The 23,331-nt window shown below is 40.2% G+C and overlaps 1 protein-coding gene and 1 pseudogene across 3 annotated transcripts; one reads left to right on the top strand and one right to left on the bottom strand.

Annotated features, from left to right (window-relative positions):
- Positions 1–1,052: 1,052 nt before the first annotated feature.
- CMTR2 (cap methyltransferase 2) lies at positions 1,053–7,705 on the bottom strand. Of its 3 annotated transcripts, none has more exons than XM_063111607.1 (2): positions 7,473–7,705; positions 1,053–4,427 (listed from the first exon to the last, which is right to left on the bottom strand). In XM_063111607.1, the coding sequence occupies exon 2, from the start codon at positions 4,406–4,408 to the stop codon at positions 2,105–2,107; it is 2,304 nt and encodes a 767-aa protein (XP_062967677.1). In that variant the 5' UTR covers positions 4,409–4,427; positions 7,473–7,705; the 3' UTR covers positions 1,053–2,104. The 3 variants fall into 3 exon arrangements, with proteins under 3 accessions (XP_062967677.1, XP_062967676.1, XP_062967678.1); XM_063111606.1 differs by having other exon boundaries at positions 7,407–7,705; XM_063111608.1 differs by having other exon boundaries at positions 7,521–7,540.
- A 12,447-nt stretch (positions 7,706–20,152) lies between these two features.
- LOC134387716 (large ribosomal subunit protein uL1-like) lies at positions 20,153–22,950 on the top strand (annotated as a pseudogene).
- Positions 22,951–23,331: the final 381 nt, after the last annotated feature.

A 23,331-nucleotide genomic window follows, 5' to 3' on the forward strand; every position in this document is an offset into this window, starting at 1 on the left:
CCCACCTTTGGTGATGTGCCACTCTTCTAATGATGTCTAACCATGTCCCAATATAATTATGTACTTACTTGCCTAATATTAAAAAAAAAAGTTAACTACCTTGATAAATGATGTATACCATCTCTCTCATCTTACTGTTCTCCCCTACTTTTACATTTTATTCATTTTTTGGGTAGCATTTTTCCTCCCCTTTCTCTTAAGGAGAAATTCCTATAAATCACAGTACATGTCATCTATATCCAGTTCAATTAAAACCTTCCTCAAGTTATATCTCACCTCTGAAGCAATCTGATCCAGTGAATCAGATGGGCAGCAACTGATTCCAAACGCTGTGTTAAAAAACCAAAATATATCCTACTATAGTCCAGTGTCACATATTCCAACACAGATTAGTGTTTAAAAAAAACAACAACTAAGCAATCAGTACTTATTTGAAAGCATTAAAAGAAAGTTTTAATACCAGAATCTGGACCAAGGCTTTCAACTCCATTCTAATCAAATGGTTAAAATAAGTAAAAATAAACTGCAATATAATATTGAACCAACCTAGCAAGGCATAAAGACTATTAAGTGCAAAATGGTTTTCCAAGAGTGATTTTTCTCTCTTGGCAACCAATTTTCTATCAGACTCCTATAATCATACAACTGAGACTGTTTCTACAAAGCCTACAGTAGAAAATCAGATTTCTTTAAAAAATCTACCTCCAGGCCTCCACACCCTCACCTCTCCACGCCCCTTGAATACTCAATTTCTTTCCTGAAGTAGATCATCCATAAATATTACAATATTAAGCACTAAATTTTAATGAATACAAATCAGAGGAAATGAAGGAATATTAACTCCCATTCAAGTCTTCCTTTAAAAAAAGTCTGTTTCCAAGTTATATTTTTAACTTCCCCCATGATTCCCTTTAAAAATGATGAACACAAAATCTCTCTGCTAATGACTTTATTCATGAATCTGTAATGGAACTCAAAATAGCAAAGAACATGAAAAATTTTCAGATTAATATTTATCAACAAAATACATCAGAGAATACATCTATTTTTCATTAAGCTAACAAAAAGGCCTTAAACACACATGAGAATTAAAATATTCTCCACTCTGTGGAACTTCGAGGTAATGAAGAACTGCTTAATACAGTTTGCCAGGAAAGCTCACTACACTGTCAAACACATATAATTCAAAAGAAATAAAATGTAACTGATAAAATAACCATCTTATGGCTAATTGTTTGGTAAAGTGCTACTTTCACACTGAAAAAAGAAATTAGTTAAAATTAAAAAATTTTAAATGCTAACCCATCATTCTGAAAATGTTAAATTTTTCTTCAGTATTTAGTATGTTCATCAAATTCATATGTCCCCAATATGAGACTATAGACACTATCTTAAAATTTTGAAAAATATTTTTATTCACAATTTCCTGGAAGTTAAAAATTATTACACTATTGCTAAATGAAGTTTTTCATGATACAGGAGTGTAACAGACACAACAATTTTTGTCTTAAACATGATCTTTGGTTTGAAGCTGTCCTATTAACTTTTTGTCAGATGGTTGTGGTTACTCAAATATTCCTAGTTTCATTTGAACCACAAAAGAAAATTGGGTCAATTAGCCTAAAGGCAATGAATGGCACATACCAAGAATCTGGCAGGATGAGTTCCCTGAAATCCATAACTGACACATTAAGTGTAAAAGGAAATCAGTGTTGCTGAGGAGTGACTCACCTCCTTTCACCAATGACCTTTATCAACTCTTTATCTAATCTGAATGAAGGCACACAGGTAAAACCTTAAGCAGATAAGACCAACTGAACTGCATATGCATGCAGGGCTGTGTCCACCCCAAGCACATACACTCATCTCATGTTTAAGGTTGAATGCTATCACCGCATGGATTCCACCACTCTGTGCCTAAGGGTGTACATATCTTAGAGATCAGAACTAGCTGATGGTTTTCCAAAATTAATGAGACTCTGAATGATACAAAAGTTGGCCTTTCCTCCAAATAAAAGGTTTTAAATTAACAGCAAAGGAATGCGATAGCATTGGAAACTGTAAGAAGTCATAAAGTTGAATCTCAGGAAGAACAAGTGTGATTTCATAATTGAAGGCTGCTAATGACATCTCTCTCCCCTTGAATAATCAGATGCAAATGCCTTTTAGCAATGGCAGCATTCAAATCCCACAAAAAATCAAGTAGTGCCCCCTTAAGGAGCACCTCCATTGGCACAAATTGTAAAACCTGCTGGGGTGCATTAGACTTAAGCAAAGTACTCAACAATTCATTCACATTCTGCAGATACTGGAAAACTGGATTTGGAATGTCCTGATAACCAACACAAAGCAGGACTGCACATGTCCTAAGGGGCTCGGAGGACATGGGACAAGAAAACGTGATGAATCTAAAACAACTGTGGAGTACAAAGATCAAAGCAGCCATAAATCTTGTGAAACAAGAAAGTACAGGCAAGATCATAACATCTCCTGTATGAAGCTGCTGCAATGAACGTAGAAGGCAGTCCAAAAATAACTGCTGGTAAGTTGGGTCTCCATCATGAAGCAATGAACAGCTGAAAGCTGTGAGTTCAGCTGATTCCAGGAGTTGAACTTCTAATGGCATATGCATTTTGATATCACGCAGAGTTGGCAAACCCACAAGCAGGCACTTTATTCGATGGCTGGGTTCTACAACCTGCTCATCCTGAAGGCACTTGGTAAGGCTAAACAACTCAGAAAATATCAGTTCTTCAGAAAAAATGTGACAAGAACAATCATACTGCTGTTTTGGCCTAAACTTGGAATCCAAAATCAAACCTCCTCCTAATGACTTTTCAATTGCTTCATTTAGAGTCTTTAAAATTTCACCATTGCAGAAAGGAGAACACTTTACCTTTGGCAGTTTCTTTCCCTCTAAAATATGCCATAAGCAACACTCGAGATTGGAGGCTGTCCCTTCTAAAAGAGAACTTTGCCCAGGATGATATACAGAATGTTCTTCAGCCCAACTATTAAAGTATCCTTTGGCTACTTTGTCCTTCCATGAAAGGGTTTCCAGCATCTTCCTTTCATTATAGGTTTTAAAATATTTGTTCCTCTGTCCAAACCACTTTGTATTTGTACTACAACCAATATTAGATTTTTTTACTAGCCAATTATTTCTGGAAAGAGGCTTCAGTTGAAATTTCTGCATGAAATATTGCACAGCACAATCCCTTAAATTATTCAGCTTTGCTTGTTCCTCTTTTCCCATGCACTCAAACAGACGAATGTTCCCAGAAATAGTCTCTAGCTGATATCTATGAAAGAACGCACAACATTCTTCATGTCTTTTAAGAAAAGATTCGGGAATCACATGATGAGGAAAGAGAGCTTTCTTGGTTATTTCAGGCCCAAAATTCAGCACCATCTTAGATAACAGAGGATGGATAGCCTCTCTTCCCTTATAGTGGAGACATACCACATAGACTTCCGAGTTTCCTGCCTTGCTAGTAGCAGGTTTGAAAACATGGACTTGGTCAAAGGAACAGTTTAGCAAGTACATCAAGTTTATAGAACAATGTTCAAACAAAGTAAACATCTTCAGAACAAAAGAGCCACCATTTCCAAGAGTGGTCAGAGCAGTGACAACTTCACAGTAATGCAAAGAGGAGACTAAAGCTTCTTGTTCACCTGGGTTTCCTTGGCAATCAAAACTTCCATCTGCAGTGATCAAGTGAACAGTTGCCATGCTGCTTATGAAATTCTGAAGTCCAATCAGATATTTCAGGGTCATGATATCACCAGTGTTATCTGGACCAAAGTACCACCAATGCAAGGTATTTGCAATAAGCCGGTCATCCATAATCATCATAAGACTGTCATTTGCTTCATGGTATGGATTCAGAGTATTAGCTACCCAACTCCAATCAAAAGGGAACTGATGGGATTTTAAGTAGTGGTTGAGACTAGCGATAAAAGCTCCAGGAGCTTCACAAAGGTGTAGAGAATTCAGTTTTCTACTCTGAAAAGCTTCCTGTGGAATAAGGGGAAAGCTACACAAAATCTCATGGAACTTACACCATGCTTGAGTACAAAGTTCAGCATTCACAGATTTTTTCACATGAGAAATTATTTTTCCTGCTTTATTAGTGAAAGCGGTGTGCTCATGCCATTCATCCAGTTTCTTATCACTCAGTAGGTTTTTTACTTCATTTAGGGAATTCTTCAAATCAAGAAATGTATTAAATTCTGTGTGGTCACAAGTGAAAATCTCACTGGGATCTGGTAACTGCCATTCATTATTAAGTGGCTTGCCATAAGAAAAATTCTTGGCAAAGAGTTCAGAAATATCAGCAAGAACATCTGGGCTGAATGTCTCAGGACTTGTTATCTGCTGAACTGGTGGCTTTCTGCACTTACTCATCTTTGAATCAAATTAGAATCTAGGAAGAGAAAACACATAATCAAATGAATCAAATTTATTAGTGAGTAAAATCTCATCAGCAGCAAATGTGATCGCTCTAGTGACAGACCCCATAAAGTGGGAAGACTAATGTCAGCACACTGTTACATAATGAGGCAATCTGGAATAAAGAAAGAGTACAGGCTTTGATATTTAAAAGACCTGGGTTCAAATACCAGGTCTGCTACTTACAGCTTAATAAGTGGACTTGGGCAAATTGCTATAAACCTCTGGGATTTTCTTTTGTTGTTGTTGTTGGCAGCTGGCCCGTATGGGGACCTGAACTAGTGACCTTGTGCTCTAACCAACTGAATAACCGGCCAGGACAGTGGAATTTTCTTATTTAAAAAATTGACATATGCTTTTTTTAAGAAGAGAATAAAAGACACCAGGATATAAAAAGCATATACCAAGAATATTCATCAGTGAATGGCAGCTCTTACTACCACAGTAACCAAAGACCTCCTCTATCTATGGCTGTGACACCACCCACACGGCCTCACACATATACTTAAGAGATTCATTCCTGGACATGACCTTTGATCAAGCTCTAATAAGTGACTTTTAGGTTTTTTTAGTTTCTCACCTCTTTCCAGAAGAGGATCTTATACCTGAACTCAGTATTGGTCCTGCCACCAGCCACTTACCTACCTACTAGGACTGCTGAATACATCCTCTGTCCAGATTTCACTAAGACATGCACTTTGGTGGTACCAATCACCCAATAGAGGCCATCAACTAACACTGATCATACTGCCTGTAAACTATGCAGTACTCAAAAGATTAGTGTCCTCCTGCTTAATGCTGAAACTGACCAATAGTTCACCCTGGTATGTCTCCAACTACAGATTCTTGCCTCTCATGTGGCAAGTAGGATAGCTCCACACTTACACTATAAAATATCATTATTTCTACTTGCCACTGAAACTTCTTAACACACTTTGATAGCACAATTTTACACCAAAGAAATATACTTATCGAATATACAAATTACACATTGTCACTCTACATTCAGTGTTCTAACTCTACTTAAGAAACCAAAAACATCTGTCTCCTGGAGAGGAAAAAGGATATAAGAGAAAGAAGCATCGCTTAAAGGCATAGTTTTGGAAAAGTTCTAAATTCCAGCAGATAGAGCAATGAGAATTACATAGGACCTGTTAGTGCAATGTTAATCAATACATGCATTAGTTCATGAATTGTGCACTTACTTAGCATACACAATGGATTCTACAACCAGTTTTCTAAAAATAAAAAAATCTGTATTTGTTAAATGTGAAAAAATTGATAACTAAATCACCATCCCACCAAAAGCAGATTTGGGGGGATAAAATGGGAAATAAAGGTGAGCTACTGCCAGAATAAATACAATGATATCTAGATGACTTCATTCTATTAGCATTTACTTTGGATTGTTCTTTAAAAAAACAAACTTTTTTCATCCTTTTAAATTTTATGTTTAAATTATTTACAAATCTACCAGTTTGCAAGCTCATTGAAATGACAGGTATCCTCTTAGTCATTTCTGTTTGCCACAGTGTATTTACAAATTACACGCAAACAGAAGTTATTAATAAGTTAATAATCACGATTATCCATCATCTTTTTCTTACCATAGATTAATTTTTTTATTGGTAGAATCTATATTTAGACACATTTCTGAAGGAAAGCAAAAAGGAGCCATTTCCATATTTAATAAAATCCTAAATAAGGGCAAATAAAAGTCTATTACGACAAGTTCCTCTCAATTCACACTGTGCTTACTGGAAACTACAACTATGTTTAGATCTCAACTATATTCTATTTTGGAAAAAGTCTTAGTAAACTCACATACTAATTAGTGGCTGTAGTTAATCTGTGAAATCTTATCGAAGCTAATAGGTAATTACCTTCACATGAGGACAACTAAAGCGATTCAAACACTCCACTGTTTTTCCAAACTATACTTTAGCTGTGGCGCCACTTAATTTTATTACTACTCCCCTTACTCATTCTGCTCCAGCCACAGGCCTTCCTGCTGTTCACTGAAGATACCAGGCACAGTCCAAGCTAAAAGCATTTGCACTGGTGGGTCCCTCTGCCTAAAATGCTCTTCCTCCAGATGTCAGCACAGCTAATTTCCTCGGCTCCTTCCAATATTTGCTCAAATGCAATTCTCTCAGTGAAACCTACTCTGACGTGCTTATTTAAAACTGCATCTTGCATTCCCAATGTCCCTTATCCTGCTGTATCTGTTTTTTTCTCCATGGCACTCATACCGTTCTAACCTATAATTTATTCATTTGTATTTACTGTTTATTGTCTATCTTCCCCAAACTAGAACATAAGCTCCAAAGGGCAAGAATCTTTGTTTTGTTTGCTCATATATCATCCCAAGAGGTTAGTATAGTGCTTAGGACACAATTAGCACTCAATATTTACTGAATGAATGAAAGGATGCCATACTTAGCACAAAAGGCGCTTCTCTGATCATGAATCTGAGTCATAATAATGCCTTTCAACTTAACTGTAGCACTTCAATGCATGACTTTAAAAAAACAGCATGTGGTTTAGTGTTTGGAAAAATGTTCCCCTACGTGATCCTCTGTCCTTTTCATTAAGCACTCCATAGAGCTTTGTGGCATCATAATTCTGCTAGGTGGGTCAGTATTACCATTCTTATATTGCAGACTCCAGTAAGCCACAAAGGTAATACTTGTAAAATTCATGAGCTGACACGAAACCCACAAGATCTCACCAACAGTTGCTACCTCTCCAATTAGCACGTACAAAGGAGTTTTAGAAGTGTTTTCGCCAACTCCTCCCAGCAACTGTGAAAATAACAGCTCGTGTGTATCCAGCGCTTACTTTCAACCAGGGGCCCCCAAGATTTTATTTCATCTAGTGGAAGCAAGTTCCAAGCCCCATTTGAGCGGCCCGGCCCATGACCTGGAGGAAACTCAGTCCCAGCCCGTCTTACCCGCTGCAAAGTCAGAGGACGACCCGGGCTCGTAACCGGGCCTGGATTACCTTCGCTCACGCCCACCTGCGCCCCTGCGGTCTAGAGAGGCTGTGCTTCACTCGCTCTCCTTACTTGACGGGGGCCATTCTCCACTTCCGCTCCCGGGGTGGTCACTGCTTTTGTCCCCGGCTCCCCCAGCCACAGGGGAGGGAGGTGGCGCACTGGAAAGCCCGGAAAGCGGCCTGCACCCGCCCTCGCGGCACCGGGAGCCTAAGTCCACCACCTGGCCGCGCCCCCGCCAAACGCCGAACGATGGCGGCCCGAGAGCCCTGCCAGCCAAACTGCGCACGCGCCCTCTAGGCTGGGCTGGAGTCACGTGCGCCAACGTTACGCACGCCGCAGACGCTCCCAGCGCCGAGGTCCCCGTTCCCTAGATTTTGCTTCTCTGCTGTATGCTGGAGAAAGGAAGAGCCTGCCCCCGTCCCCGGCGGCTATGGCAACGGAAGCTGCGCGCGCAGACGGGGCTTCCTTTGGCCCCGCCCCTGAAGGGAGCAGGAGAGGAGGAGGGGGAGGAGGTGAGGAAGGGGAGGGGTGGTGGGATGGCATGGGACAGACCGACGGCCGGACCCAAAGGCGTTCTAGCGCTGTCTGGTCGGGTGTTAGTTCCTAGTATAGATTGGGTTAAAAACCGGAGCTCGAACAGCAAGATGAGGTTAAAGGCCAAACTAGAGAAACTTGCGAGATAATGTTATTAAATATATCTGTATGTGTATATATATTTATAACCAATAAAAAAAAGACAACCTCAGAAGAAAAATGGACGAATAGTCCAAAAAAAAAAAGTGAAACAAATAACCAATACGGATTTTTAAAAGTTGTTTAACCAATTATTTTAAAAAATGGAAATGAAAACAATAAGTTTTCTTTTTACCAGGTTTAGCAAAAAATAAAAAGATCAATAATGCTACTTTTGGTGAGAATAGGGAGAAACAGGTAGGTGGGAGTAAGAATTAATATAAACCTTACAGAAGGCAAAGTTTAAAATAGGCATGCACTTTAACCCAGCAATTTCCACCCCTAGTAATTTATCCTTAGAAAACAAACAACTGGCACTGACTTTGAACAAAATGTTCATTTAGCACCTTAATAACAACACTAACAAAAAATGGAAACAGTCTAAATGTCTACTTTAAAGGAATTGGTTAAATTATTTATGGTACATAAATACATATGTGCATTATAGGTTTTGAACCATTTATTACATATAATTTACATAGTAAATATAAAATGCATTTTTTACAAGTCTTCCAGGACATGCACCAATGGAGAAAAGATTATCTTTTGAAAAAATGTTCCTAGACCATTTGGATCTCCATATGGAAAAAAAACTTTATTTGGACTTTCTCCACATTATAAACAAAATACATTTATTTTGTCAATCTTATTTTGAAAGCCAAGCAATAATAAATGTAAGAGAACATCTTTGCAACCTGGAATTTGGCGAAAAGTTTATTACAGGATACAAAAAAGCACTAATCATAAACAGAAAATGTATAAATTGAACTATATGAAAGTTAAGACTGTCTGTTCGTCAAAACACACCACTGAGAGTGAAAAGGCAACCTACAGAGTGGGAGAAGGTATTTTCTACGTAGGAGTATATCAGAATATGTAACTCCTACAAATAAAAAAAAAGCCCAATAGAAAAATGGACTGACATCTTAAAAAGATGATATCCAAAAGGTCAATAAACATATGAAAAGGTGTTCAACTTCATAGTTTTTGAGGGAAATGCAAATTTAAATCACAGTTAGATACCATTTCACACTCACCAGAATGGCTAAAATGAAAAAGACCAAAAACATAAGTTTTGGAGAGGATGAGGAACAACCAATGGAAAGCCAATTGTAAGAAAATGATCTTCCAAACTCACCAGTTGGTTGCTGTATTAGTTTGTTTCTGTTACTTATAACAGAATGCCTGAAACCAGGTAATTTCAGAGACTGGGAAGTCCAAAGTCCAGGGAACACATCTGGTGAGGGCTTTCTTCAGGGTGGGAACTTTACAGAGTCCTATGGTGACCAGGGTAACACTGGTGAGAGAACAGGCTGAGCAAGAGCTAACCTGCTCACTTGCCCTCCTCATAAAGCCACCAGAACCACACCCATTACTCCATGAATGGATCGGTCTTTTCACAAGGGTACAGCCCTCACAATCTAATCACCCCTTTAAGACCCCACCTTTCAAATACCGTAGTCAGATTTCCCACCCTCCTAGTGCTGTTAAAATGGGAGTCAAGCTTCCAATACATAAACTTTTGGGAGACACATTTAAGCCATAGCAGTTGCCCTTTCTTTCTTTCTTTTTTTGTGTACTTCAATTTTTTTGAGGTGTACGTATACATAGCAAGATGCTCAGATATCATGTCCTATTCAACTACTGTTACAAATGCCTATTGAATATTCCAGAAATTTCCCTTGAGTTTCTTCCCAATCTCCCACCCTCAAGAAGCAATCACTGATCTATCACCATAGTTTAGTTCTACCTATTCTAGAATTTTATATAAATTTAATCATTATAGTTTATACCTTTTTGTTTCCAGCCCCTTTCCATTTAGTGTAATTTTTCAATATTTATCCATATTGTTTTATGTATCTGTAGTTTGTTCTTTGTTATTGCTAATAGTATGCAATTGTATGGATGGACCCTAATTTATTTATACATTCTCCTGTTGATGAGCATCTGAGTTGTTTCCAGTTAGTGGATATTATGAATAAATCTGTCATGAACATTCTAGTACAAGACATTTTTGTAAGCATATATTTGCTTTATTCTTGGTAGATGACCTAGGGGTGGAGAGGCTGATATTCTAATAATTCTTCCAATTTCCCTCAATAGCTTCACTAAATCTCTAAATTCATTCTGATCAAAATCAGAATGTACCTTATGATGTCAAACGCAATGTGAAAAAGAGAAAACAGAGTCTCATACCAGCCAGCCACCAAAAGATTAAAAAAAGAGAAAAAACAGTAAAAATTGTAGCCAATTTGCCTATTACACTACTGGGTAGAACATCTGTGTTGTGGTATTTGTGGGAAAGTGCTTGCAAACAGCAGCCTGAATCTTTTTTCTTAATGTTTAAAAGCAAAAATTTAAAAAACAAATCAATTTCTAAGCACAAATGCAAAAATTCTAAACATCATGTCATGAAAGCAGTTTTTGTCTATTTTTGATGCTGTAACAAATAGTTAAACTTCATTCTACATTTTAAAATACATTCAGGACTAAAACTCAATATGAAATGTCTTCATTAAAATTTCTTTCTCAATAATTCATTTTTTCACATAATTAAAGTTAATTAAACGATGTGAGTCACTTACTAAATGAGGAAAAGTCATAATGTGTTTTATACGTTATGAATATCACTAAAGATTATATTTAAAATTAACTTTAAAATAAGATTTAGAATACAGTCATTAATAATATGCTAACCTAAAATATGTTTTTACTTAAAATAACATTGTTATGGACTGACCTGTGTCCCCCTGCTGCCCCCGCCAAATTTATATGTTGAAACCTTAACTCCCAACGTGACTATATTTGGAGATAGGGCCTTTAAGGAAGTAATTAAAGTTAAATGAGGTCATAAAGATGAGACACTAATCTGATAGAATCAGTGTCCTTTTAGGAAGAGACATCAGAAATCAGTCAATCTCTCTCTCTCTCTTTCTCTCTTCCCCCCCTTCCCCCCCTTCCCCCCCCCATACACACACAGAGGAAAGGGCATATAAGGACACAGTGAGAAGGCAGTGGTTTGCAAGCCAGGAAAATAGGCCTCACCAGAACCAACCTTGTCTGTACCTTGATCTTGGACTTACAGCCTCCAGAACTTTGAGAAAATAAATTTCTTTTGTTTAAACCACCCAGGCTGTGTTATTTTGTTATGGTAGCCTGAGCAAACTAATACATACTTCTTTATTTTCTTCCACATAAAAATGACCAAAATGACTTTAAAAAGGAGAGAGAATGTATAGTACTGGGAGTTTAAAAAGATGTTGGGAGACACTGACACATGGAATAGAATATAAGACATGGCTCACCCTTGAAGAATTAACCATTTCATTGCAGACACAAAATGTTTAAAAATAAAAAACATTATACAACTAAGTGCTATATTGTGTGGTACAGATTAAACATTGTTGGAGTCTGAGGAAGGTGAAATTGTTAAAAATATATGGGAAAAGACTAGGGAAAAAGAAACTTTAATTTTTGTCCCAAAAGGTTGCTGTTACTTGGGAAGGAGGATCAGCCTAGGTCAGAAGAATAATATGGGTGAAAAAATAGGCAAAAGAAGGGTAATGAAGGGCAGACTGCAGAAAAGGGATGGAACATTAATAGGATTAAAATGCTTGTGTGGAATATACTAAAAAGCATATGTACTTCACAGGGCCTGGTTTTCCAAAGCCTTGCAGTTTCAATTATTGACCTTGTGGAGGACTGGAAATTTCCTTCAGGGTATAAGTCTCTGTTGCAAGATAAGAATTGTGGCACAGCAGGTTGCTGGTTCACAGACAGACTAGTTATTGATTGTTATGTAAAGATACTGAGAATTGCTATAGGAAGGAATGTTTGCTAAGATCAAACTGTTGTTGTTAGGACCGCTTAATTGCCTTACTGGAATGTCATCTGGCTTGTTTCACTGAAAGTTACCAGCCTATACTGTTAAACTATAACCCCACCTATGTTCTCTTCCTGTAACTTCCTGGTCTGGAAAATAAATGCAGGGAGAGAACCCCAATTCGGGGTTACTTTCCTAAGGAAGGGATGCCTCTCACTTGAGTGTTCCAGTGGGAGATTAACCACTTCGGGGCCTCTCACTGCTTAATAGAGATGGGCTTTGAGTAATCCTTTGCATCTCCGTCACTCAGGAGAAGTGGGGTGACAAATCCGTGGGGGGCGAAGCAATGCAAAGCAACAGCTATGTAGGTAGTGTCTTAGTCAGCTCGGGCTGTTATAAGAGATTACCACAGAGTATGGCTTAAACAACAGAATGTTATTTTCTCCCAGTTAGGGAGGCTGGGCAGTATGAAATCAGTTTCCTCTTTTGCAAACTGCCATCTTCTTGCTGTGTCCTCACGTGGCAGAGAGAGAAAGCAAGGTCTCTGGTGTCTTCTTACAAGGGCACTAATCACATCATGAGGACCCTACACTCCTGAACTCATCTAAACCTAATCACCTTACAAAGGCCCCATCTCCAAATGGGAGATGGGGCTGGGGTTAATTAATTCGCCAGTGAATTTGGGGGGACACAATTCAGTCCATAACAGGTAAGCAAGGAGCCAGAGTGTACTCATAGAGGATTATGGAAGCTAGACTGAGGAACCAGATCTGCTGCAATAGAAGATAGTCAAGAGGGAAAGAAATAACTAAGTTTGGTTCTTATTGAGTTAGGGACAATAATGGAATAGTCAATCAGAAGTATCTAACAGGGAGTCAGAAATCAATGGGTGGGTGGCTGAAGTTCAGGTGAGAAAACTGAACTTAAGTAACACTCAACTCTGTGAACTTCTACTTTATTATTATTTATTATCAGCAATCATTACGATACTTAATTTAGATGTGAAATCAATATCCAAAGTTGTTAAAGTGCTAGCCCTGGGGACTCTTACCAAATTAGGCTCTTGGGTCCCAAAGCCATAGAAATAAATAATGCACCCAGCAGTAAAGCAAGCAATGCTTTATTAAAAGAGGAGATAGACTTATGCATAAGGGAGATAGCTACAGAGAAGCTAGCCCCACAAGGGGAGCTATTCTGAGTCTTTTAAAGGGAAAGTGGGTGAGGAGTGTAGGCCAGCATCATCATTCTGTGCCCCTGGAGGTGGTCCATTCTGTTCTTCCTGGTTGCATCATGGGCACAAACTCAGGCCAGGTCCTTGTACCTGCTCAGTGGGTCCAAGATGGTAATGTTCATTATCGCCATTGTAGCAGGGTCATTGTAGTGGTAACCTCGAAGCTTTGTGCCTTTGTGCGCATGCAGGAGCTCCTAAAGGGGTCTTCAGGTTAATCTGTAACTTAATTTTTACAATTACAGGGAAAAAAAAAGAATGCATAGATAGAGATAAGTTTTAAACAAAGTTAACAGTTATATTTTGACGAGCCTTGGGGAAGGGATTTTGCAACTCAGTGAATTTCTGTTCCCCTCTTGTCTCAGTTTGTTTTATCAGGGCAGTTATATCCAACCTGTCTCTTCCAGTTACTTTTATCAGGGCCATGGTGTGATCATGTGCCCTGGGGGTCTCATGACTGAGAAGTGGAAAAGTAACAAAATGTCCTCTGCAGAGAAAATGGAGTAGGTTTGGTTCACAGGCCTAGCCCTATTCTGTCTCATTACTGTTAGTAGTCCAGCTACCACTGTCAGTTGGGATTACTATGACTTCTCTTTTTGAATGGCAAAGCACATGGACTCTGGCATCTGAGTGCCTGGGGTAAAGTCTCCACCCACTAGCTATGTGACCTTGGTCAAGGAAGACCCACAAGGTCTGCTGAGGATTAGCAAATGACTGTAAAGTGTTTAGCACAGGTTCTTGCACTTAGCCAGTCTCTGATAAATGTTAGCTGCTCCTGAAAAATGTCTGTTCTTTTTTGGAAGATAGTGTGCTAAATTCAGACCCTCCATGCAATGTTTTCTCTCTACATATATATATATATATATATATATATATATATATATATATATATATATATTCAAAATCTTTAATACAGCAGGAGAGGAAAGATGGGGGGGGCGAGAGACTAAGGAGAAGAAAGGGAAAAAGAGAAGACAATTGAGGCCGAATGGTTTTATTTGTGCACTGAGAAGCTGTCAGCTGTATCTGCTTTCTGTCTTGAACAATTTGGGCAGGTTTCAAAGAGTAGAAAGAAGACAGACTGTAAAATGAATGAACACACGGATCAACATGGATGCCTTTCAAAAACATAGTGTGGAATTGATAAAGGCAAGTTGCAGAACAGTTTTACATTGCCTTACCATTTACATAATGTTTAAAAACACACAAAACAATTCTGGTTAGTGTTTATTAATACAAACATAGTAAAATATAAAAACAAGGGTGAGGAAGAGACACAGTAACCTCCGCAGAGTGGTAACCTCTGGGAAGGTAGAGAAGATTAGGGATGAGAAAGAGGCAAAAAAGGGACATCACCTGTATCTGTAATGTTTTCATTCTTTTTATTAAGCTCTGAAGCAATGGCAAAATGTTAGTACTTTAAAAATCTAAGCAGTGGGTACATGGATATTATATTTTTCTCTTTACTGAATGTTTGAAATTTTTCCTCAAAATTTTAAATATAAAAAAGAGAATCTTTTGCCCCATTCTAAATCTGTTTAAAGCCCCATACATTTTAGAAATCCCTTATTTTCTCAGCTAAATCATATGTATGAATGATTTTCAAGAATGAGTATGCCTCTCAGATTCAATCTGAAAAGATTATAATGAATCTATTCAAAATAGGTTATAGGGCTGGCAGGCTACTCAGGGCTTGCTGGCTACTCAGAGTGTGGTGCTGATAACACCAGGGCCAAGAGTTCAAGGGGCTGGCTGGTTAGCTCACTTGGTTAGAGTGTGGTGTTGATAACACCAAAGTCAAGGGTTTGGGTCAAGGTAACAGCCAGCCACAAAAAAAAGAAAAAATACCCAACAACAAAAACTGGTTCAGATCCCTGTACCAGCCAGCTGCCAAAGAAAAAAAAAGGAAAAGTTATGTATTTGTGTTATGTTTACATTACCAAAAAAGTTTCAAATTCTGAACATCTAGGTTAAATTACACATATTATCATATTGTTATTAGGTTTTTATTTTATTTCATTTTATTAGTGATCAATAGTACATTTTGAGGGTGCATTGTAGTTAACAAATTGCTTGTGTATACATTAAGGTCAGGGATTGCCAATAGATTTCATCTCAGGGGCCAACTCCAACTGATTGATGGGGGCAGCCTGAGAGCCCCTGTTGAGACAGATTGTGAAGCCACATTTGGCCTCAGCAGAGAGGGCAATGATCGGCTAGAGAGCTGTGTCAAGGACACTGTGTCCCGCTGATATTCTCTACACTTTCCTGATTCTCTTTCTACCTCTCTCGCTGCTTGTCTTAGTCAGTTTTTGTGTTGCTATAACAGAACGCCTGAGGCTGGGTAATTCATAAAGAAAAGAGGTTTATTTGGCTTACACTTCTGTAGGCTGAGAAGTCCACGACTGGGTGATTGCATCTGACGAGGGCCTCAGGCTGCTTCCACTTATGGCGGAAAGTGGAAGGGGAGCCACAGTGTGCACAGTGATCACATGGGGAGAGAAAAGAAAGAAAGAGGGAGGGGAGGTGCAGGCTCTGGGGGTGAGCAGTCAGAACTCACTCACCCCCAGAGGAGGGCACTAATATGGTCATAAGGGATCTGCCCCTGTAACCTAAACATCTCCCTCTAAGCCCCACCCCTCAACTCTGCCACATTGGGGATCAGATTTCTTTTTTTTTTTTTTCCTTCGTTGTTTTTTTTATTTATTTGTTTATTTTGGGGGGATCAGATTTCAACATGAGTTTTGGTGGGGTCAATCATATCCAAACTATAGCACTGCTCCTTCTCCATCTTCCTTTACGTATCCTTTCCATCTTTGTGCTTTCCAAAATTCTCCCTCCCTTCTCTTTAATCTTTATTCATGCCACAACAATCACTGGCTGATTTAATTCTCCACCATAGCAACCCCACATGCTGATGCGTCTCTCCTCTTCTGTTTTCCTGTGAAGATTTCCCAGCCCCATCCAGGCCAGGTGCAACATGTCTCCTCCCTTTACACGGCATGCACATGACATTTATCTCTAAGTATTCCAATTATTTGTTTATCCATCTATCTCTGCTACTAGATTGTGGACTTTGAAAGGACAAGTCTAGATCTTATTGATCTCTGCACTCCCAGCTTCTGGCACACAGTAAGCAATCAATAAATGTTTATTAAATGAAAAGATGATGTAATGAATGATGTCCTTATTTTGCAGAAAAGGAAACAAACTCAGAAGTTGGGATTTTCTCAAGGTTACCCTTGCTCTGAAATCTTCCCATCTTCCCTCTAGCACAGATTGGCAAAAATTTTCTGTAAAGAGCCAGCTATTTTCAGTTTTGCAGACCATAAGGTCTCTGTCACAACCACTCGACTCTGATGTAGCTGGAAAGCAGCCATGGGCCATATTTAAGCAAGTGGGTGTGGCTGTATTGCAAGAAAACTTTATTACAAAAACAGCAGTGGGCTGGATTTGGCTCATGGGCTATAGTTTGTGGACTCTTGTTGTAGAAGATGGTAGATAGACACACTCTTAAATGTCTAGTTTCTTCACTGAACATCCTCTCTGCCTCAACCCAAATCCCAAGATCTCGATCCCACTGTTTCTGCAGTCTCTGAGGGAGTTAAATTGACAATCCCTTTATAACACCATGCCAAAGAGTTAAGGAAGGTCACAAAAGAACTGGCTTCACAGATGAGACCAGAAGGGATAAGAGGAGTGTGTTGACAGTGACTCTTAAGAGACCTGGAGGAATTCGAGCCCAGCTTATCCACAGACTCCTTGATCACTCATTTCAAACTCATGACGTTTTGAAAAGAAAAGTCCATTTCTTGGGTGCAGCGACAAAGAAGAAAGGGAAATAAATGACACTCTCCTCCATTCCCCTCACCCTCTTCTGTTTCCAAATGACCAGCATCTTCTTCCTTCCCGGGAACTATTTCAAGCTTTTCCACTCTTCTCATATTTCCCACCCCATCGTCCTTTCACTCACTGTCAGGAGATGACTTCACCTCCTCCTTCACCAAGGACATAGAAGCCTTCAGAGAGGATGCTTTCAGCATTCTGGCACTGACCACAAACGTGTCTGCTTCTATATCCATTCTCTTATCTTTCCTTTCATAATGGAATATGTGTCTAAGACCAATCCTTCTTTCTGTTCCTTGGGTCCCAGGTCTTTATACCTCCTTAGCAAATCTGATTCTTTCAATCATCTCTCTCCCTCCTGTATCCTTAACCTCTCTCTCTCTCATTCTTGTTCTCTCTCTCTCCTAGAAACCTTCCATCAATATTTACACATGAATGTCTCTACCATCTTGAAAATAAGCCTCTAAAACCCACACTTTCCTCCAATTGTTGTCCTATATCTCCCCTTCCTCCTTCACAGCCAAAGTTCTTGAAAGGGTTGTGTGCTGACTGCCTCCACTTCTTTACCTTCCAATAATTCTTCAACTTCTGGCAAATCTGTTTCTCCTCCATTATGTTCCCGAAACTCTATCATTGAAGACCCCAAATAAGTTCCCTGTTGTTGCACTCAATCTAAAATTCTTTGCTTTTTTTCTTTATTGAATCCCAAGCACTATTCAATCCTGTGATCTTCCTCCTTAAAACAATCTCTTCCCATGGCTTTGGTGACAACACGATCTCCTGGTTTTCCTCCTGTGGTCATTCTCCCTCAGGCTTCTTTGTGGGCTCCAATACCTCCACCTACTTATTAAATATTGGTGCCTGCAGAGTTCTCTACTTTCCTTCTTCTCTTAGTCTACATGCTTCCCTAGGATAACTCAGCTGATCTCTAGGCAATCTTAAATATATTGCCGATTCTCAAATTTGTTTCTCTGACCCTGAGCTCACTACTGAGGCTACAGCCAGCTGGCCAATTACCTAAAAGAATTAGAAATTATCCCTCCTCTCCTTTACTCCCCCTATCCCATCCCATCTTAAAACAAAATTATCTTCACCCCACCACCCCACCCAGCTATCACCCCATTTCTTTGCCCCATTTGCAGCAAAACTTCCTGAAAAATTTGTCTATACTTGCTGCTATGGATTGAATCCTCCCCCAAAACTCATTGAAGCTTAACCCCCATTGTAACTGTGTTACGAGGGTGGGAAATCTGATCATGGTATCTGAGAGGTGGGACCTGATTAGATTGGATCCGAGGACCCTGCCCTAGTGAATGAATTAATCCATTCATGGACTAACAACTTGATGACCTAATAGGTGGTCCTGGGCGTGGTTCTGATGGCTTTATAAGGACAGTGAGTGAGCAGGTTAGCTCTCTTACTCAGCCATTCTCACCATGTGACACCCTAGGTTACTGTGGAGTCACCACCAAGAAAAAGGCCCTTACCGGGTGTGTTCCCTGGACTTTGGGCTCCCCAGCCTCTAAAACTGTAAGAAATAAATTCCATTTCTTTATAAATGATCCAGTTTCAGGTATTCTGTTATAAGCAACAGAAACAGACTAATACACTTGTTCCAATTTCTTCTTAACTGTCTCTCTTAAACCCCTACACAACTATACTACAACTAAAACAGTTCTTGTCAAGGACACCCATGACTTCCGCATTGCTAAAGGCAGTGGACCCTGCTCAGGTCTCACTTTGATTTTCCACCACATTTGACACAGCTGATCTCTTACTCCTCCTGGACACCTGTCCCTCACTTGCCTTTCCAGGCATTGCTTTCTCCTGTTTTCCTACTTTCTTACTGAATTTCTACCTCAGTCTTCTTTGCTCATTCCTCTTTTCCCCCCTGATTTCTTCATATTGGAGTGAACCAAGGCTCATTCCTTGGCCCTCTTCTCCACACTCACTCCCTGAGTGATCTCATCCAACCTCAAGCTTTAAATACCATGTGCACATCTATGACTCCCAAATGTATGTCTTCATTCCAGACCTGTGTTCCAGCCTCTAGTCTCTCTTGTCCAGCTGCCTGTTCAACATCTCCACTTAGGATGCCTCATAGACATCTCAAATTGAATTGAAATTGGATTCCAATCCCAAACACCTCTTCCACTCACAGCCACCTGAATGTCAACCAAAATGAGATGGCAACTCATTATCCTAGTTGTGCAGGCCCAAATGTTGTTATCACAAATAATTTGATTCATTTTGAGTTCTTTTACTATGGTTTCTTAATTTATTCCTTTTTTACCATGGTTCCAAGACTTTTTTTTCCCCCAAAGGAGCTCATAGGCACCAAGTTTCAGCAAGTTTAAAAATGTATTCCATTGACTTTATCCTCAAAGGATATTTATATTTTCTTTCCCTCATAAGTTTGAGGAAATTGTTTTATGATGACCTGGGAATGAGTGTTACATTAGTCCTTCTTTCCTTGACCGCTTCATTCATTTATTATTGAGTTGCTGAATTTCGTCACTGAAGTATTTTGGTTTTGTTTTGCTTCATTTTGGGTTCTTATTGAATTTGTTCGTAGTAATTTCCTCTGTAGCTCAAGGCAATTGTAAGGAACTTTTCCTAGGTCTCTTGGATTACTTTTTCTTGCTGTCTTTCATCTATCTCATACCTGCTATGCTCATTTACGTCTTCCCTTTCATTTTATTCTCCTGCACAATGCTTGCTTTGTTTCCATGTTGCTTCTTTTCATCTTGCTCATGATTAAAGTGGATAGCTCGGCCCTGTTCTTTTTGCTGTGACAGAAAAAGGATGAATTCTCTTTGACACCTTCCCAACATTATCTGGTATCTATCTTTTTTCCTTTTCAGCTACATTTTGAGGCCTGAGCATTACATTCCACCCGCTTCCCTATAGCCTGAGGGCAGGAACTTGGAAATTGCTCAACAAACTCCCTGCAGCACTTGGTACAGGACAGGGCTTAACCTCTCTTCTAAAATTTTAGCAATGTCCATTTTGGAGTACCCTCTCTTCCCAAGGAGGTTCTCCTTAGCCTTCGAACCAGTGCCAAGAGTCAGCATGGAGTCCTGGCAAATGACAACACCTGGGGGCTTTTACTGGCTCAACTATGAAATTCAAATCGTAGGTAGGAACCTCTGCCCTTGGAGAGATTTCCTTGACTTTTCTTTAAGCTCCCAACTCCCAATTTTGTCTGCTTCTATCCAAATCAGGGGGTGTTGGTGAGAATTCTCAAGGTTTTGAGACTCACTCCTTCCCTTGTATCACTCCTGGGGGAAGAGGTGATGTAGGAGCTGCATGAAGTCCCACCAAAACCTCCTGTTTTTCTTCTTGTTGGATACTTTTCAGTTTACAGCATGAGAAAAACCTCTTTCCTTGTTTGGTTGTTACTAGTTTATTTCACTGAGGATTGGGGGAGGGTAATTCTGGAAGCAAAAACATATATAGAGATACAGATATAGACTTTTTTATAATTGTGAGGAAACTGTCCCTTTCCCCCTAGTGTCCATCCTTAGAGACAGAATTGGGCTAAGGGAGGAGGTATAATGCGGTGAACCCAGCAGATCCCAGAAAACCCCAGCTTTACGGTGGTGGCAGGCACTACTCAGGGAGCCAGTATTTTTTGTGAAGAATATCTGGCCACCATACTTCTCATTTATTCTTTCTGCTGCCCTTTGTTTTCTCAGCAAGGAGTGGTCTCACCCCTCACACCGAAAGGGCTTCTGTTGTGCTGAACTTTAGGGCAGCAGACATGGGGGAGCTCAGGAAGCTATCTCCCACTCAGCAGCCTGGCTCAGGAAGGAGGAAGCTGAGTAGAATGAATGAATGCAGAGGAAGGGGAGGTAGGCTGAGCCCCTGGAACCTGTAATAAAGACACAGCAATGGCAGGTAGGAAATCTGGGCTTAAGTGTGGCCTTGAGATGAAGTGGTAAAAAGACAGAGGTGAGAGGGTTTAAGGGGGTCTCCAAATCTATCATGTCCCGCTACCACACAGGGTCCACAGCTCCCAGTGGGAGGAAAATGACATTCCAAGGAGGAGTAAAAAACACAGTAACTGAGGATTTGTGCTTAGAATTAACAAGTAGATCCCATCAAACCCTTGACATCAGGGGCTTTGGCCTCAGAAGGCAGAAACCTTTTAAGCGCCAGTGATTATCTCCGTGTGCTTCGTCTTCCAGCTCCATCGCTGTGATGGATTGCCACCTGCATAGTACCCTGGCATTTCCACACACAAAATAATTGGCTGCCGAAGGTTATTAGATGCCTTTCTGTGGAAGGAGACTGCAAAAACAAAATGTATTCTATCAACTCAAATATCTTTTTAAAGATTTTGAATCTGAGAGCACGAGTTCTGTTTTTATTCAACTTCTCTGTGATGTGAAATTGTTCTTTAGTGTATGACCAAAACGAATAAAGCAAAAATAGTTCTCTATATTTAGTAGTTAAATAGCCATTTGCTTCAAGGAGATTGTTGGATACTTCATGTTTCTCTCTCTATAATTTCTGTAAGAGGCATAGAATTCTCCAGACTTCTTTGAAGAAGGAACTGGGGCACCAATGACCCAAGTGTATAGGGTTAGCAGAGATATGAAAGCTCGGGAACAGTAACTAAACTTTGTTGAAATTGTTCATATCAATTCATATTAGTTAATTATTTAATTAATATTAATATAGCTAAACTGAGTGCAGGCACTGGACTTAGATGATCTCATTTAGTCCTCACAACAACTGTGTTATTACTGCTATTATCTCTATTTTAAAGATGAGAATGTGGCTTGAATAGGTCCCATAACATGGTGAAGTAGGGAGCTAGTCGCTGGCTTTAGTCCTTACTCGAAGACAGGAGACTGCACGGAGGTGTGAACACCAGCAGGTGGGGATCATTGGGAGTATTTCAGATGCCACCTACCACAGTGCCCTTCTCAAATAACTGCCCACCCCCCATCACTCACAGGGGCAGGCTACATGGTATGCTTGTATGATGTGACTGTGACCCCCTAGCCACAGCTGGCTGGGCCAGAGATAGACACCTGATCCGAACCAGGCCAATTAGATGCTCTCCCCCAAGAATTCTGAATTGCATTTCAGAGACCCTGGTTGGTTTCTGCTAGAGGCTGGAAATGAAATGACATTAATTGGGAGCTATGGGGCAGCTATGTTCTGCTGTGCTCAAAAATAACTAGATTTCTTTTTCAGTCACTGCAGCGCGAGGCACCGTGAGCAGCAAAGTCTCTGTGACACCCTGTAGGAGGTGCCCAGAAAGTCCTGCACCGGAACCAGCATGAGTGTCGGAAGTTTGGGGAAACAGTGGAGCTGCAGCTTGAAGAACTATGCTCCTCAGAAGAACAAATGCTTTTGGGCACTGTCGGCTTAAGTCCATTCTCCGCCGCTCTCTGCCGTGTCCTGGGGGATCAGCAGCCCTATGACAAGGCCAAGGCTGTGGGTATCCCATACATGGACATCACTGAGGTGCTGAAGAAACTCAGCAAGAGTAAAAAGTTGGTCAGGAAGCTGGCCAAGAAGGATGATGCTTTTTTGGCCTCGGGGTCTCTGATCAAGCAGATCCCACAAATCCTGGGCCCAGGCTACATAAGGCTGAGGAGATCCCCTCCCTGCTGACACACGATGAAAACATGGTGGCCAAAGTCAGTGAAGTGAAGCCCGCAATCAAGTTCCAGATGAAGGAGGTGCAGTGTCTGACCGTGGACATTGGCCATATGAAGATGACAGATGATGAGCTTATGTATGACATCCACCCGGCTGTGAATTTCCTGGTGTCATTGCTTAAGAAGAACTGACAGAATGTCTGGGCTTTATAAATCAAGAGCACCATGGGCAAGCCTTGGTGCCTGTATTAAGGCACATCCCAATAAATCCTAGTGTCACCATCGCAAATAATAACAATAGTTAGAGATGGCCAGATGTGAGCAGGAGAGAGACACAGTGGCAGAGTGAAACACACACATACACACACACACAGAGAGAGAGAGAGAGAGAGAGAGAGATTGGCTGATTGGCTGTGGTTCCTCCCCTGGGTTTTGAGAGGAACAACAAAAACTTTAGGTTTCTGTCACTTGCAACCAGGGGTGATATTCATAATATTTAACAACCAATAAGGCCCAAACATCAACCAATCTAGAGGGAACTCACCATAAACAACTGGAGTGGCCCCACTGCTGCACGCTGGGTGCCCACCAGCTGCTTGACATCCAAGGTGCACCGCAATCTGGCCTGGAGTA

Source organism: Cynocephalus volans, chromosome 10, assembly GCF_027409185.1.
Source record: "Cynocephalus volans isolate mCynVol1 chromosome 10, mCynVol1.pri, whole genome shotgun sequence".
NCBI lineage: Eukaryota > Metazoa > Chordata > Mammalia > Dermoptera > Cynocephalidae > Cynocephalus > Cynocephalus volans.